General features: G+C 39.0%; 1 protein-coding gene across 1 annotated transcript in view; it reads right to left on the bottom strand.

Annotated features, from left to right (window-relative positions):
* Positions 1–519: 519 nt before the first annotated feature.
* Positions 520–16886, bottom strand: part of N4BP2L2 (NEDD4 binding protein 2 like 2) — a 36277-nt gene continuing 19910 nt past the window's right edge. Inside the window, exons 4-7 of the mRNA XM_049778784.1 lie at positions 9340–9428; positions 7839–7915; positions 5557–5703; positions 520–664 (exon numbers count right to left, since the gene is read on the bottom strand). Coding sequence (XP_049634741.1) covers positions 589–664; positions 5557–5703; positions 7839–7915; positions 9340–9428 — 389 coding nt within the window. The 3' untranslated portion in view covers positions 520–588. The remainder of the gene's footprint in view (positions 665–5556; positions 5704–7838; positions 7916–9339; positions 9429–16886) is intronic.

The following is a 16886-nucleotide window of genomic DNA, read 5'->3' on the forward strand; positions in this document are numbered from 1 at the left end:
GAAGCTGAATATCTAAGGTTTTTTTTTTCTTTAAAGGTCTGTCTCCTTAAACCATGAATTCAATCTTCCTTTGTCCTCAATCTTCCCTTTATATTCATCTGTCCAAACTTCTTACAAGGAAACACATTGCCCATGTACCAATGAATTTCTTTCTGTATTTTTGGTTTTGGTCCCGTCCCCGTCCCCCCAGTGATGCTCAGGGGTTACTCCTGGTTATGTGCTTAGAAATTGCTCCTGGAAGGCTCAGGGGACCATATGGTATGCCAGGAATCCAACGTGGGCCCATCCAAGGCCAGCAGGTTGCATGGCAAATGCCCTACCGCTGTGCTATCAATCCAGCCCCCATGAACTTATTTAAGTTTATTGTTATCTACTTATAATTTATTTTAAAAATTGCTTTATTACAGACACCTCATATCCACACATCAACACACCAACAGTCACACACCTAACATGCATATGTATCATACATATATCACATCATACACAAAATCTCACACACAAATAATGAGGTTTACAATAAACTTAATAAATAATTTATAATTACACAAATCAAATGAGGTTCAGAGTGATAGTAGACAGGGTGCTTTACTTGCATGTGGCTGACCTTAGTTCAATCCTTGGCACCACACAGAGGTCTTCCAAGGCCAGACAGTAGTGATTCCTGAGAGCAGAGCCACAAATAAGAACCAAGAAAACAACAAAATTATGCTCTTCAGTGTAGTTTAAAGAGTTATAAATGATATTCCAAGTTCTCATGTTTAGTTTCAGGAAATAATAACCTTCAGTATGGATGATATAACTGGGGCAGACTGAGCAGGCAAAGTATTGGGGACTAAATCACAATCTCAAATTTGCCTTAGATATAACATAAACCAGAGTCTTCTTTCAAGTCCTTTCTCAATGGTCATCCTTAACAGCAGAGGTGGCAAGACTGCTTCAGTGCTCGAGGGCAGGACTGGCGTTTGAACTCTGGAACACGTACTTGCTAGAGAAGTGCTTTAAACAACTAAATCATCCTCTAAGCTTTTCTTACAATTTATAGTGCACAAAATGTGGGAATGTCTTGAATATTTGAGTGCATGTGATAATACCAAGTTTGAACTCAGAACCCTGGACTTGTCAGGTTGCTTTAAACTGTTTGGCCATGTTATGGGCTATATAATCACACCTTTTAAGGTTTGCTTTGAAATTTACATACCACAAAAAAGTGAATCTTGTTCAGAAGCTATTTTAACAAATTTAACAATATTTCTTATAACCCTAGGAATATTTTAAGGAGAAAAATATAATATACAACTGTCTTAGTTTTTTGTTGTGCTAGAATTCAAACTAAGGGGTTCACACAAGCAAAACATGTACTATAACTGAGCCACATCCCCAGCCTCAAACTATTTCAATAGGACCTTAATTTTATAATAAAATAAAAATGGAATTGAACCAATGCGACAGTACAGCTGGTAGGTATTCGCCTTGCAGGTGGTCAACTCTGGCATCCCATTTGGGCTTCTGAGCACTGCCTGGAGTAACTCCTGCGTGTAGAGCCAGAAACCATGAATAACCCCTAAGCATTGATGGGTGTGGCCCCAAAACCAAAAGGAAAAAAAGAGGAGGATGGGAGTATCTATCTAATTTAATTGGCAAAGAGAAAGAAACACATCACCAAAGAAAACGTCCATTGATGCCTTTATAGCTCTCCTTCCCCTATAAATTTATCAAACTTTAATAGAAATTTAATCTACACATCATAACCCAAAAAACTAAGCCTAAAACCCATACGCGCAATCTTTCTTCTGCTACGATTCTGAATGGGTACCGAAATAAAATCAAATGCTTTATTGTGTTTCTGGCCTAAGTTAACAAAACAAAAATGCCCATAGCCCTAAAAACTAGATTCTTAGTAAGACTAGTAAGCTTATCTGAGTCAAAGCAGTAACATTAACCATCACATTTCTTCACCATTTCCAAAGAGAAACCATTAATTTTCTTTAAAAAATACTTAGAAAATCAAACATTTCTTTTAAAAACAAGAAAAAAGAAAAATAATGAGAATGTTCAAAACAAATGTTTTATATTCTTCAAAATCATAAATTCTTTCAAAGCTTTAAATAAAGTTAGAAAACTCCAGTCAATTGCTGGGGACTGTAAGATATAGATAGTATAGATAAAGTATGGCAAGGAGAACTTGCTTTGCATGCAGTAACCCAAGTTCCATTCAACATTCATATGGTTCCCTGAAAATCTACCATAAGTGATCCCTGAGGGCAGGGCTAAGAGTGATCCCTGAGCACCACCAGGTAAGGCCCAAAAACAAAATCACAAGTGATTTTGGTATCATTTATTGCCTATTCATGCCTCTATTCTGTTACTATTTTAAATATAAAGTTTTAAATTTTTTCCTTAAAAAAATAAACGCCAGGGGAACTATCAATTTAATTTTGTCCTTAAAGCTGTTAATTTCTCAGGGCCCACAGTGATAGCACAACAGATATGGCATTTGCTTTGTATGTGACTGACCTAGATTCGATCCCCAGCATCCCATAAGGTCCCTTGAGTCCTTCCAGGAGTGATTTCTGAACAGTCAGGAATAAGCTCTGAGCATTGCCAGGTGTGCCCACCCCACTTCCCTAAAAAACTATTTGTACAAATTTTTAATTTACCACTACCACTTAAAAAAAAAAGAGGACATGAAATACATAATTCACCTAGCACCTGCTCAACCTGACTAACAATAAAATCCTCTACTGTTTTTAAAATGTGTTAATTTAGGGGCTGGAGACAGATAATAGCAAGGTACTTGCTTGTATGGCACATAGTCAACCTGAGTTTAACCACTACTAGCTAGAATTGATTCCTGAGTGCAGAGGCAGAAATAAACCTCGAGCACTGATGAATGTGGCTCCAAACAAACAAAACAACTAATCCAAAAGTGTTCACTTATAGGGGCCAGAGCGGTGGTGCAAGCGGTAGGGTGTTTGCCTTGCATGCGGCTATCCTAGGACAGACCCTGTGGCTCAATCCCCCGGTGTCCCATATGGTCCCTCAAGCCAGGAGCAATTTCTGAGCACATAGCCAGGAATAACCCCTGAGTGTCATTGGGTGTGGCCCAAAAACCAAAAAAGAAAGTGTTCACTTATATTATAAATAATTAGGTTACCTATGCCCAAGTCCTTGTATTTACTCTGAAACAAAAGATATGCAAATAGTGGATGAAGGTGATATGTGTGTCTATCTATATATATGTTTACACCACACATGAATTAGCAAATTTCTCCTACATTATATTTAGTGTTAGAGGAATAAATATAAAGATGTGAATATATGTTTAACAATAATAAAGTAATGTAATACTCATTCAAGTATAAACAGCTTTGAATAATATAAATCAATTTTATTATCTCACTAAATACAAAGTAATCAAGGTTTGTTGAGAGTACTCCATTTAGTTTTGAGCCTTGCCACTTAATATCATTTAACAAAGAGCAGATTTTACAACAACATAAAAAATATAGGGATTTAGGATGGGCTATTTTAGAATAGTTTAATGGTTATGAAATATTATTAAGCAACATATAAAACCACGACTTTTTATACAGCAAGCAATTAATCCACCCTGCCCCTGCCCCAACCCAAGAGGCAAAATAAAACGGTCTAAGCATTTGCCTTACACCCAGATGACCTGGATTCGATCCCTGGTACCACATTTGGTTCCCCAAGCTACCTATATTAAGTTCTGAGCACTGCAGTGTTATGGCCCCAAAACAAAAGCAAAACAAAACAAAAATGAAAATAAGGATAAAGTATAATATGTCTGAAATAATTTCCATCTCAGTTTTAAGATCACATTCAGAAGAACAATCTAACAAAGATATCTAAATACAGAGATATATAGTTGGCTCTAAAGAAATTAAAACCAGAAATAGAAATAAAATACCCTAAAGGACACATGCTAAAACATCTGTCCAAAATATTTTTATATGTAAGCTGTATTAAAGAAAAAAGTGGGGGCCGGAGAAATAGCACAGCGATAGGGCATTTGCGTTGCACACGGCTGACCCAGGAAGGATCTGGATTCAATTCCCAGTGTCCCATATGGTCTCCCAAGCCAGGAGCGATTTCTGAGCACATAGCAAGGAGTAACCCCTGAGCTTCACTGGGTGTGGCTCCAAAACAAAACAAACAAACAAAGAAATAAAGAAAAAAGTAAAACAGTATCAGAATAGCCTACACAGCCTTCTTAATAATATAGTAATTTTCTTCTCAATTCCAAAATTCAAAAGTATGAAGAGGTGGCTTGATCAAGTGACGAATTTGTATAGATCAGTGGTCCTCAAACTATGGCCCGCGGGCCACATATTGTATTTGTATGTTTTGTTTCTTCATTGCAAAATAAGATATATGCAGTGTGCATAATAATTCGTTCATAAGTTTTGTTTTTAATATAGTCAGAACCTCCAATGGTCTGAGGGACAGTGAACTGGCCCAGTTTAAAAGTTTGAGGACCCCTGGTATAGATGATGATGAAAAAAACATATATATATTATAGAAAAAAATTCCACGATTTATAGAACTATTATGACATCCAATAGTGAATTTTGCTTCACTAAACATTGCTAATTATACCTTAGAAATATTTTCATTATAGATTAATTTGCATAAACATGATTTTGTTTTTCTTTTTTTTCTGGGCCACACCTGGTGGCAATGCTCTAGGGGTTACTCCTAGCTCTGAAATCAGAAATCATTACTGGCAGGCTTGGGCACCATCTAGGGTGGCCTCATGAAGCAAATGCCCTATCAGTTGTACTATCACCCCACCCCTACACGGACAAAAATTTAGTTAAACAATGAACTGGAGAATCAACTAAGGTACCTTCAATAAACGAGTATGCCTTGTATATTTAAGAAAGTCCAAGAAAAATACTCAGGTTTAATGAAAAGTGAGAATTTAGTATGAACTATAAAACTTTCAACATCATCTACAAAATAGATAAAATTAGCTTAAGATTCCATTGTAGAAAAACAACCTAGTTCCTACTCATTCTATTCAGATGTTTTCATAATAACAAAGGTATTACAACAAAATATTATAAAAATCATTTAAAATACATTTTTATATAATGTTTATTTACAGTTTAGAATTTAAATAGCTTCTGGGACTATCCTTTGTGAGGCAACCTTAGTCTCTTTCTTTTTCTTTACTTGAAACTAATTTTTTTTTTTTTTTTTTGTTTTTTTTTGTTTTTTTTTGTTTTGGTTTTTGGGCCACACCCGGTGACGCTCAGGGGTTACTCCTGGCTATGCGCTCAGAAGTCGCTCCTGGCTTGGGGGACCATATGGGACGCCGGGGGATCGAACCGCGGTCCGTCTCCTAGGCTAGCGCAGGTAAGGCAGGCACCTTACCTCCAGCGCCACCGCCCGGCCCCGAAACTAATTTTTAACACAGGCTCACTACTGTTATCCAGGGCAAGCATCAAATATGTTACCTGAAGATACACAATTTAATAAATCTTTGTAGCATAGACTTGATTTTGTGAATCTAGAGAGCCATCCCACCTCTGTCTCTCCTGTGAAGGAGAAGGTCTTTGTGTGCTTTTGTGTGGTGGCTCCACTGAATTCATTACAATGGAGATGGACATTTCATATTCATAATGATTCAACATCTGAGCAATCTTCTCTCGAGACACACCATGTTTATTCCTCCTACCAAAAAAAGAAAAGCATTTTATTTCTTTTTTTAAGAACTCATAGGCTAATTTAATTCACAGATGCCCAAACATATTTGACCTACAACATTCTTCTCAAAAAAACAAAATCCACACTCCCTTGGAAATTACATTCATAAAGCAGAAGATGTCACCCAACTGCACCTAAGACTACTATTCTATCCATTCCCCTTCCCCCACATACACTGTTCTAGTGTCCACTAAAAGTTAATACCACCAACCAGTAAATGCTGGACAAGAAATTAAACTGTTTGGGGCAGAGTATAGATTCTAAATTATATTCTGCAAATAAATTTTAGAACATATATCTCATTTCCCTATATTTTATACATAAGTTATTTTTCCTCTCCAAATTATTCATATTTTAAAGGATTAAAGATATCATGAATTATAGGGGCCAGGGAGAGGGCTCTAAGGCCTACAGAGCATACTTTGCTACAGGAGTCCCAGGTTTAATTCCTCACACCAGTTTCTTGAGCATTATTAAGAATGTTCTGAGCAGGGGTCGGAGTGATAGTACAGTGAGAAAGGTGCTTGCTTTCCATGTGGCCCAACCAGGTGAGATCCTCGGCATTCTGTATGTGCCCGAGGCCTGCCAGGAACGATCCTTGAAAGCAGAGCCAAGAATAAATCCTGAGTACTGTTTGGGTGTGACCCCAAAACAAAACGAGTGAATGAAATGAATAAAGCCTAAGTGTCACCAAATGTGGCCTAGTAATAGAGGAGATACATGTGTGTGAGATGTGATATACATAAGACATGAATCACAGAAAAATGTTATGTGACAGGGTAGAGCAATAGTACAGCAGGTTGGGCTTTTGTCCTACATGCAGCTAACCTGGATTGGATTTCTGGTATCCCATATGGTCCCTCTGAGCCTAACAGGAGTGATTTCTGAGCACAGAGCCAGAAGTAACTCCTGAACATCTATAAGTGTGGTAAAAAAAAACCTCCCTTTTAGACTTTCCAACCCCGTGTTCTCCATTAAAATATATATGTCTGTCTCTTTGCTTGCTTATTTCTACTCTATATATCTGTGTTCACTCTTGAACACATATTTCCCTCCTTTCTCTCCTCTCACATCCTTTAATTTGGGTTTTGGGCCACACCTGGCAATGCTGAGGGGTAATTACTCCTGGCTCTGCATTCAGAAATTAATTTTGGTTGTGTTCAGGGTATTATATGGATTGTTGGATATTGAACCCAGGTCAGCTTTGTGCAAACAGGTAACCTACTCACTGTACTATCTCTCCAGTTACTCCTGGCTCCACGCTCAGAAATCGCTCCTGGAAGGCTCCGGGGACCATATGGGATGCCGAGATTCAAACCAATGACTTTCTGCATGAAAGGCAAACGCCTTATCTCCAAGTTATCTCTTCGGCCCCCCTCTCACATATTTCTAAGAAAGTTTCATTCAATAAAATCTATCTTGCTTCAAAAAAGTCATAAAAATAAATAAAATAAAATCTGCTGTTTTGAGTAAAAGGTTTGTGAGACAGTATTGAGAATTATAGATCTGGGTATAATTCTGAGATTTATAAAAATCAACAATATATACTTTTTAGATTGTTTTTCAATATTTCTTATTGCTTTTGGGGGAAAGTTGGAGGTTCTCTGAAGCAGTTCTCTGGAGTCACTCTCATGATACTTGATACTTGTGTAAAGCACTACTTCTCAGGCCTGCTAGTGCTCTGGTGAGCCACTAGGGTGAAATAAAAATTGTGTGTGTGTGTGTGTGTGTGTGTGTGTGTGTGTGTGTGTGTGTGTGTGTGTGTGTGTGAAATAACATATTTTGGGCCTGAGAGATTATTCAAAGGGCTGAGTGTATGTTTTTATTTTATTTTATTTTGGGGGGGCCATATCAGCTGTGCACAGGTATTACTCTGGGCAGTATTCAAGGAATCATAGGGGGTGCTTGGGATCAAAAACAACATAGCCATGTACAAGGTATGTGCCCTACTGACTTTATTCTTCTATAACCCCTCTTTATAGAGTTGTCCCTGATTCAGAAATATCAGAGATATTATTTATAAGAAAAACTAGTAAATAAATTGTATAAAGAAGAAAACAGGAAAATATTACGACTCAGTTTTTAAAATATAAGTTTCTTACTTTTCTAACTCCTCAGGATCAAATTTCCACCAAGTTTCAGGTTCATGAAACTCGACTCTGTATCCTTTTCCTATGGCCTATACAAAGAGAAAGAGGGGGAAAAAAAAAAAGATAATGTTTTTTTTTTTGGTTTTTGGGCCACACCGGCTGTGCTCAGGGCTTACTCCTGGCTGTCTGCTCAGAAATAGCTCCTGACAGGCACGGGGGACCATATGGGACACCGGGATTCAAACCAACCACCTTAGGTCCTGGATCGGCTGCTTGTAAGGCAAACACCGCTGTGCTATCTCTCCGGGCCCAAGAGAATGCTTCTTAAAGTAAAAAGGTAGATAAGTAAGTTTCATTTAGAAATACTTCTAAATTTGTTCAACCAAGAAAATCTTTACTATTTTTGTTTGTTTGAAGTTTTTTTTTTTGTTGTTTTGTTTTGGTTTTTTTTTGGCCATACTCTTGCTCAAGAGTTTCTCCTGGCTCTGCACTCAGGAATCACTCCTAAATCTACAGACTATGAGATGCTGAGATGCTGGGGATTAAATCTGGTTCAGTCAGCTGCAAGTCAAGGACACTAGCCACTTACTATATCTCCAGCCTGAAAAATTTTACTTTTATAGTAAAACATAACATCTGTGCTTACAAGAATGATGATATTTGGGCCAGAGAGATAGCATGGAGGTAGGGCATTTGCCTTGCATGCAGAAAGTTATTAATTTGAATCCTGGCATCCCATATGGTCCCCAGCACCTGCCAGGAGCTATTTCTGAGCATGGAGCCAAGAGTAACCCCTGAGTGCTGCCGAGTGTGACCCAAAAACAATAAAAAAACAAAAAAACAAACAAACAAACAAAAGGTGATATTTAAAAACCAAACCAAATCAAACCATGAGATCACTTATATGGACAAATTCCGATTATTATTCTTAAATTCTGGTAAAAAGAGTAAAATGAGCATATTCCTTAATATTTTCCCAATATTTTTCTTTCTTTTTTTTTTTTGTTTTTGTTTTTGGGTCACACCCGGCCGTGCTAATGGATTACTCGAGGCTCTACGCTCAAATATCACTCCCAGCAGGCTCAGGGGACCATATGGGATGACGGGGTTTGAACCACCGCCCTTCTACATGCAAGGCAAACGCCCTTCCTCCATGCTATCTCTCAGGCCCCTTATTCCCAATTTTTAAAAAAGTAAACAACTGCACATACCCTTGTAGAAAACAAAGACAAATGGTTTTTTTTTTTTTTTGGTTTTTGGGTCACACCCGGCAGTGCTCAGGGGTTACTCCTGGCTCCATGCTCAGATAGCTCTTGGCAGGCTTGGGGGACCATATGGGATGCCGGGATTCGAACCAATGACTTTCTGCATGAAAGGCAAACGTCTTACTTCCATGCTATATCTCTGGTCCCAAGACAAATGTTTTAAAGATAAATAGCAACCTAAATTTCAGAATACCAAAAAAAAAAAAAAAAAATTGCGAAAAATAAAACATAACATCTCATATATTTACCATTTCCACATACGGTTTCATTTCCCAAGCTTGTGTATTAGTGTTGTCTATTATAACTGGCGATCTCCCCTGATTGATGGCTTGTTTTGCTGGAAAAAAAACCAAATTAAAAATAAACACAAAATAATAAAAAAAGAATTATTAGATTAAAATACACAAAATGTGAATACTTATCTTGGCAATTAAAAATGTTTTCTATAACATGATATAAATTTAAAATAAAAAGAGGACAAGGATTTTTAATAATTTAAAGGAAAGGCAAATAAAAACAGTAAAAAATAAGGAGATACAAGAATACTCCATCATTAAGAAATTTTCTTGACTTTTTCACTTAAGAAAGCCATGCAAGTACTAAGTGGAAGGAAGGAAGGAAGGAAGGAAGGAAGGAAGGAAGGAAGGAAGGAAGGAAGGAAGGAAGGAAGGAAGGAAGGAAGGAAGGAAGGAAGGAAGGAAGAAAGGGAGGGAGGGAGGGAGGGAGGGAGGGAGGGAGGGAGGGAGGGAGGGAGGGAGGGAGGGAGGGAGGGAGGGAAGGATGACACAGAGTTACAACTTACAAAGGGTAAGTAGCTTGCCTTGCATGAGGCCAATCCCAGTTAGGTCCCTGGCACCCTGTATAGTTTTCCAAGCCCAAAGGAAATGATGCTGAGCAGAGCCAGGAATAAGCCCTGAGCTTATTCCTGGCCCAAAAGCCAGGACCCAAAAGAAGTGACCCAAAAGCCAAAAACAAACAAACAAAAATAACTCCACTAGACTAAAGAGAAATTAAAGAGAAGTCTGGAGATAGCACAGTGGTAGGGTATTTGCCTTGCAAGTAGCCGACCTGGGACAAACCCAGGTTCAATTCCCAGCATCCCATATGGTTCCCGAGGAGTGATTTATGAGCACAGAGCATGGAGTAACCCCTGTGCACTGCCAGGTGAGGCCCAAAAAGAACAAAAAAGAAGAAATTAAAGAGAGACAATCAGATTCGATCTTTGTTCTCCAACTGAATACTGCTTTTGGCAAATTAGTACAGCTTTTGCTGTACTTAGTATTGTTTATAGACAACACCTGAATATAAAAGGTAAATATTTGTTGACAAGTAAAGATGGAGAGTTCTCTTTTTTTCTTTTTTCTTTTTGGACCGCACCTAGTGACTGACGTTCAGGGGTTACTTCTGGCTATGCACTCAGAAATCGCTCCTGGCGTGGGGATCATATGGGATGCCAGGGGATCGAACCACAGTCTGTCCTAGGTTAGAGCATCCAAGGCAAACGCCCTACCACTTGTGCCACTGCTCAGGCCCCTGATGGAGAGTTCTAACAGAAAATAGTAAGTAGCAATTCATATGTAAAAATATTTTTGGGGACAGGAGGGTAAAAGACTATTTGGAGAAATAGAAAGGAAGGAAGAGTAAGGCAGGGAAGCTCCCAAATTATGAGTTAAAATACAAAGAGCTGGAAAGAGTTACTAAGATAGATCAAACATAGAGATCTGGAGAATGGTGAAAAAGTACATCAGGTATGCTTGCCTTGCACACAGCTAATCTAGATTCAATCCCTAGCACCCCAAATGGTAACATAAGCCTGCCAAGGCACTAATTGGAAAAGCACTTGGATTTATCATTACTTACCAACAAACTATATACTAAGTAACTGAAAATTAGCATTCAATTACTTTTTAGATCTTTCTTATAACTACAAATCTTAAATTGGGAATTGAGATAAAAATTTTCCAAACTAATATCCCTATTGTATTATTTCCTATGGGCTGGAAGTCACACAATCACCAAAGAGACCAGAAATATTATGCAACCAAGAAAATGCTTGCTTTGCATGTGGCTAACCCAGGTTCAATCATCAGCATTCCATGTGATCCTGTGAGCCTGCCAGGAGATTCATGAATGCAGAGCCAGGAGTAACTCCTGAGTATCACTGGGTTTGGCCTCAAAACAATAAATATAATAACCCACTATTGACACTTTTTTGCCTCTTAAATATTAAGTAAACAAGAAAAAATAATTTATACTAAAATTTTAAAGACTAACACAAAATAGGGGATGCAGTGATGGTGCAGCAGTAGGGCATTTGCCTTGCACATGGCTGACCCAGGACAAACTGCAGTTCAGTTCAATCCCCCAGGTTTCCAAATGGGTCCCAAGCCAGGAGCTATTTCTGAGTGCATAGCCAGGAGTAACCCCTGAGCATCACCGGGTGTGGCCACCCCTCCCCCCAAAAGACTAACACAAAATACAATGGCACGGGAATTTTCTTGGGATTTAAATTTTAAGTTTAAAATCTACATACACATAAACTCTCATACAGATGTTTGGATAGACATAGCACTTTTTTTTTTTTTTTCACTTTTGTGGGGTTTTTGGGTTTGGCTATAAAGCTGAATTACATTTGGCATGGGCAAACTTGATTTACAAGGTTAAGCAAGTAGCAATGATTACTATGGGCTATGTCTCTAAATAACAAAAGGGAGCTGGAAAGATAGTACAGCAGGTAAGGAACTTGCCTTGCATGCATCTGACCTGAGTTTAAACCCGGCATCTCATTTAGAACCCTGAGAACTGAAAGCAGAGTCAGGAGTGATCTCTGAACATCACTTGTTATGACCCCAAAACTAAAAGTAAATAACAAAAGAAATTCAGAATGTGGGACTTAAATAGTTATATCACCACCTTCTACTTTTCAATCCTCAATCATAAGCATTAATTATTTGGTTTTTTGTTTTGTTTTTTTTTTTTTTGTTTTTGGGCCACACCCTGTGGTGGTGCTCAGGGCTTACTCCTGGCTATCTGCTCAGAAATAGCTCCTGGCAGGCATGGGGGACCATATGGGACACTGGGATTCGAACCAACCACCTTTGGTCCTGGATCGGCTGCTTGCAAGGCAAACGCCTATCTCTCCGGGCCTGAAATTAAATAAGTTTTAAATATTCATTAACTTAGGCCAAGGGAATTAATTCCCTTTCTAATCTCCCCAATATTTACTGTGCCTATGCAAAAAAAAAAAAAAAAAAGCACAATTTTTTGTTATTGTTTGTTTTTTCAATTTTTTGCTTTTGTTTTTATTTTGGGATCATGGTTATTGTTTGGATGTTGTCTTTATTGCTGTGGTGCTTTTCAGGTATTTTTGTTTGTTTTCTGAAATTTTTATGTTTTTCTTCCTTTTTTCTCTTTCTTCTCTTAAATTGATATTTATGGCCTCTAGAAGGCCTTCACCCATTTTTTGCTTGTTTAATTTTTGCCTTTTTTCCCCCTTTAAACAGAACCACATAACTTGAATCATCTTGTTCTGCCTCATAAATTAAGGGGGAAATAATGGATGATATCAAGATCAAACAGTCATATGAACATCGAGTAGAAATAAAAAATGATCAGACTTAAACACCAAAACCAAAGCCAATGACAACAGAATTGATACCCAATCTACAACAAGCTAGACACAGAGGGGACCACTTATACTAGCACCCCGGGGGGCAAAGGAGGGGGATCTGGAATGCATTCTAGGAACAGGGGTGGAGGGAGGACAACATTGGTGGTGGGAATACCCCTGATTCAATGTAACTATGTACCTAAAACATTACTGTGAAAGATCTGTAATCTACTGTGGTCAAAATAAAAATTATTTAAAAAAAACTTCATTAATTATCCTAGTATCTAAGAGTAAGTTATATCTTTTTTAAACCTGATGACTGACACCTGTTTGCATATGAATCCAGAGACCAGCAGTTCTAACCACTGAAGATCAGTGGTTTTCAACCTTTCTGTACCTACTGACTAGCAGCAATCTGAAGACTGGTGGCTCAAGACCACTGCTCTAGAATAGACTCTCATTAACCAAACATTTCTCATATGCAAGAATAATCTTCACCCCAATACCACATTCTAGTGTACTACAAAATACAGCATCCAGGGGCTGGAGCAATAATACAGCAGGTAGGGTGCTTGCCTTGCACATGGTCAAATGAGGTTGATCTCTGGTACCTCATATGGTCCCCCAAGCCCTTCTAGGAGTGATCCTAAACTCTAGTGGGCATGGCCAAAATCAAAACAAACAAATACAACATCTAATTAACAGTGTCTGAACATAAGAATAGTATGATTCATTTTCTAAATGTATTATTTTTCTTTAAGAATGACACCTTGGGCCCGGAGAGATAGCACAGCGGTGTTTGCCTTGCAAGCAGCCGATCCAGGACCAAAGGTGGTTGGTTCGAATCCCGGTGTCCCATATGGTCCCCCGTGCCTGCCAGGAGCTATTTCTGAGCAGACAGCCAGGAGTAACCCCTGAGCACTGCTGGGTGTGGCCCAAAAAAACCAAAAAAAAAAAAAAAAAAAGAATGACACCTTGGTGGGCCCGGAGAGATAGCACAGCGGTGTAAGCAGCCAATCCAGGAACAAAGGTGGTTGGTTCGAATCCTGGTGTCCCATATGATCCCCCGTGCCTGCCAGGAGCTATTTCTGAGCAGACAGCCAGGAGTAAGCCCTGAGCACCGCAGGGTGTGGCCCAAAAACCAAAAAAAAAAAAAAAAAAAAAAAAAAAGAATGACACCTCGAGGGCTGGAGAGATAGCATGAAGGCATTTGCCTTTCATGAAGAAGGTCAGTTGTTCAAATTCCGGCATCCCATATGGTCCCCTGAGCCTGCCAGGAGCAATTTCTGAGCGTAGAGCCAGGAGTAACCCCTGAGCAAGGCGAGGTGTGACCCAAAAACCAAAAAAAAAAAAAAAAAAAGGGGGGGGGGGGCGGAGAGATAGCACAGCCGCATTTGCCTTGCAAGCAGCTGATCCAGGACCAAAGGTGGTTGGTTCGAATCCCTGTGTCCCATATGGTCCCCGGTGCCTGCCAGGAGCTATTTCTGAGCAGACAGCCAGGAGTAACCCCTGAGCACTGCTGGGTGTGGCCCCAAAACAAAAAACAAACAAACAAACAAAAAAAGAATGACACCTTGGATATGTTTTCAACTTGTAAGAGGTTGTTCTATGATTTAGAGTTCCTCTAATTATAAGCATAAAGCAAACAGATATTCCTAAAAGGATAACTACCATTTATAATTATATAATAAACATCTATTGAAAAGGACAATTTAAGTTTTACCCTATGTAAAATAAATCATGCTTTTATTTTCAAAACGCAAATGTTTAATTATTTATCTTTTTTTTTTTCCTTGTTGGGTTTGGGGCCACATCTGGTTGTTGCTCAGGGGTCACTCCTAGTAGTTCTTGGGGGAGGAGGTATATGGAATGCTGGAGATTGAACCCAGGTCAGCCGCATGCAAGGCACTGTGCTATCCATACCCACTGTGCTATTGCTCTGGCAATATGACAATATGACAAATGTTCTTTATCATTACCATGAAATACTCTATTATACTAACAAAATCTATAGTTTATCAACGCATGATTTATTTCTTTAGCAAGTATAATTCACATGGCACAAACATTTTGATGAAATATTCTAGGCTAGTACTAATTAAAAGGAGGAAGGAAAAAAAAAGAGGAGGAAGGGGGGCCAGAGAGATAGCATGGAGGTAAGGCATTTGCCTTTCATGCAGAAGGTCATTGGTTCGAATCCTGGCACCCCATATGGATCCCTGAGCCTGCCAGGAGTGATTTCTGAGCATAGAGCCAGGAGTAACCCCTGAGCGCGGCCGGGTGTGACCCAAAAACCAAATAAATAAATAAATAAATAAAAAGAGGAGAAAAAAAATCCCACACAACTCAGTTTACAAAATACAATATTATTACAAGCCTGGGTAAGCCAGCGAGATGGGTCCTTTGGCGGAGCTTGAAGGTACCCTAGGCTTTCCCCCATTACCCACTCGGCTCCTTAGGGAGGGGCTGGGTGGGGGCCCTGAACTTCCCGCCCCCAGCTTCTTGAAGCAGTCACTGATAATCTCTTACCAGTCTATATTTTCAAAACCGTGCGGGGGCACTAGCCCAGTATCCATTAATAGTACTCACTATCACTGAATTGTGTTTTTATGTATGCAGAATGTCCATTTTGTACATTTTGCACACACCTACAAAAATCATTTTTCTCTTTAACTCTCTCATCCCCTATCAACATTACTCCACATTTACCCTTTTTAACTTAAGTACTGTAGAGTTCTAAGTCACAGACCAAGTAGTGCCCAGGACTTAAACCCCCCCCCCCAACTATTCCAAAAGGTATAAAAAGGACACGTATGTCTTCAGCATTTTTACGGCTATAACTCTTGCAGAATATTTTCTTATACAGTGATGATTCCCCCCCCCCTTTTTATCTTTTCTTCTCTTTGTGAACTGTTCAATAGGGAATTTGGTGAAAGAGTCCCTCAATTTAATGCTTAAGTTTGAACCAAGTCATGGGTATTGTCGGACGTGTTCTTACGCCCCCATATACTGATATGCCACGTGGCTTTATTTCTTGTTTGCATAGGCACATTAAAATGGGAAAATACTATACATACAAATAAGTTCTTATCTAATAGAGATGGGAACACACAAATCTTGTAGTGCAATGGAACCTTACACCCTGAACATTGACATAAAGACGTGGCACAGGCCTCAGAAGAATGGGCATTCTCCATCCACCCCTGATCTAGGGAAGACATCTACGAAACATCCAAGGTTGTCTATAACATCACCTGGAGGCAATCCTCTACCAGGGAAGACCCTACAGCTGCTCTGACATCAACCTACTCAAAAGAGACTTCCCTTAACACTGAGAAGACTTAACAACAATGACCTGCTTACGGGACAGGGCTTTCTGTATTGCCCCTTAATTGTGAGGTGAAAGTAGAGGATACTCCACACCAGCCTGACTTCAATGTAGGATGTGCAGATACCAGGATCTTTAATACAGAAACCTGATGCCAACAATAGAGACTGCGTGAAAAATAAAACTGTATTGGCACTACAGATAATGACTTAAATTGAATAAATTAGTTTACCTGGAGCCTAGAACTGGTCTTATGCCAGGAAACTTCAAGGGTAGGGTCTCCTTGTATTTAGACCAAGGCTTTTCCTTTCCATGTCCCCCATATTTTGGTGAGCCTATGCAAACAATATTTGCCACTCTAACACCATTTTTACTGTGTTCTTTTGACTCTAACCCTTAAAAAATCCTTAAACTTTTGATGTTAACTTAAACTAATGTGCATGAAAATATAAAAAATATACTATGCCTTCAATGTTTAAGGAGACATATAAATCTCATGGCCTTAGACTGCTTTGTGTACTGCTAAGAAGTGCTATAATGTACTACAATCGGGGGGCTTGTTGACAAAGTAATTGTACATGAGTTCTGCCTTATTTTTCTTAATGTTCTTTGACTGTAAGTTCAATATTTAGGCATCCGCAAGGGGGTTTCTTTTGAGAACTCTGTTTATGGGTGATTGTCCTTCCACTGTAACTTTACCTTCTCCTCTCAACAGTATAGAGGGTAAGGTGTGTGCCTTGCATGAAGATATCCTGAGTTATATGCCAAGTAACCCTGAGAACCTCCAGGAGTGATCCTAAGCACAAGAGCTAGGAGTAAGTCCCAAGCAATGCTGGTTGTAGCCCCAAAACAAACAA

This window comes from Suncus etruscus, chromosome 8 (assembly GCF_024139225.1).
Source record: "Suncus etruscus isolate mSunEtr1 chromosome 8, mSunEtr1.pri.cur, whole genome shotgun sequence".
In the NCBI taxonomy this organism is placed as follows: domain Eukaryota; kingdom Metazoa; phylum Chordata; class Mammalia; order Eulipotyphla; family Soricidae; genus Suncus; species Suncus etruscus.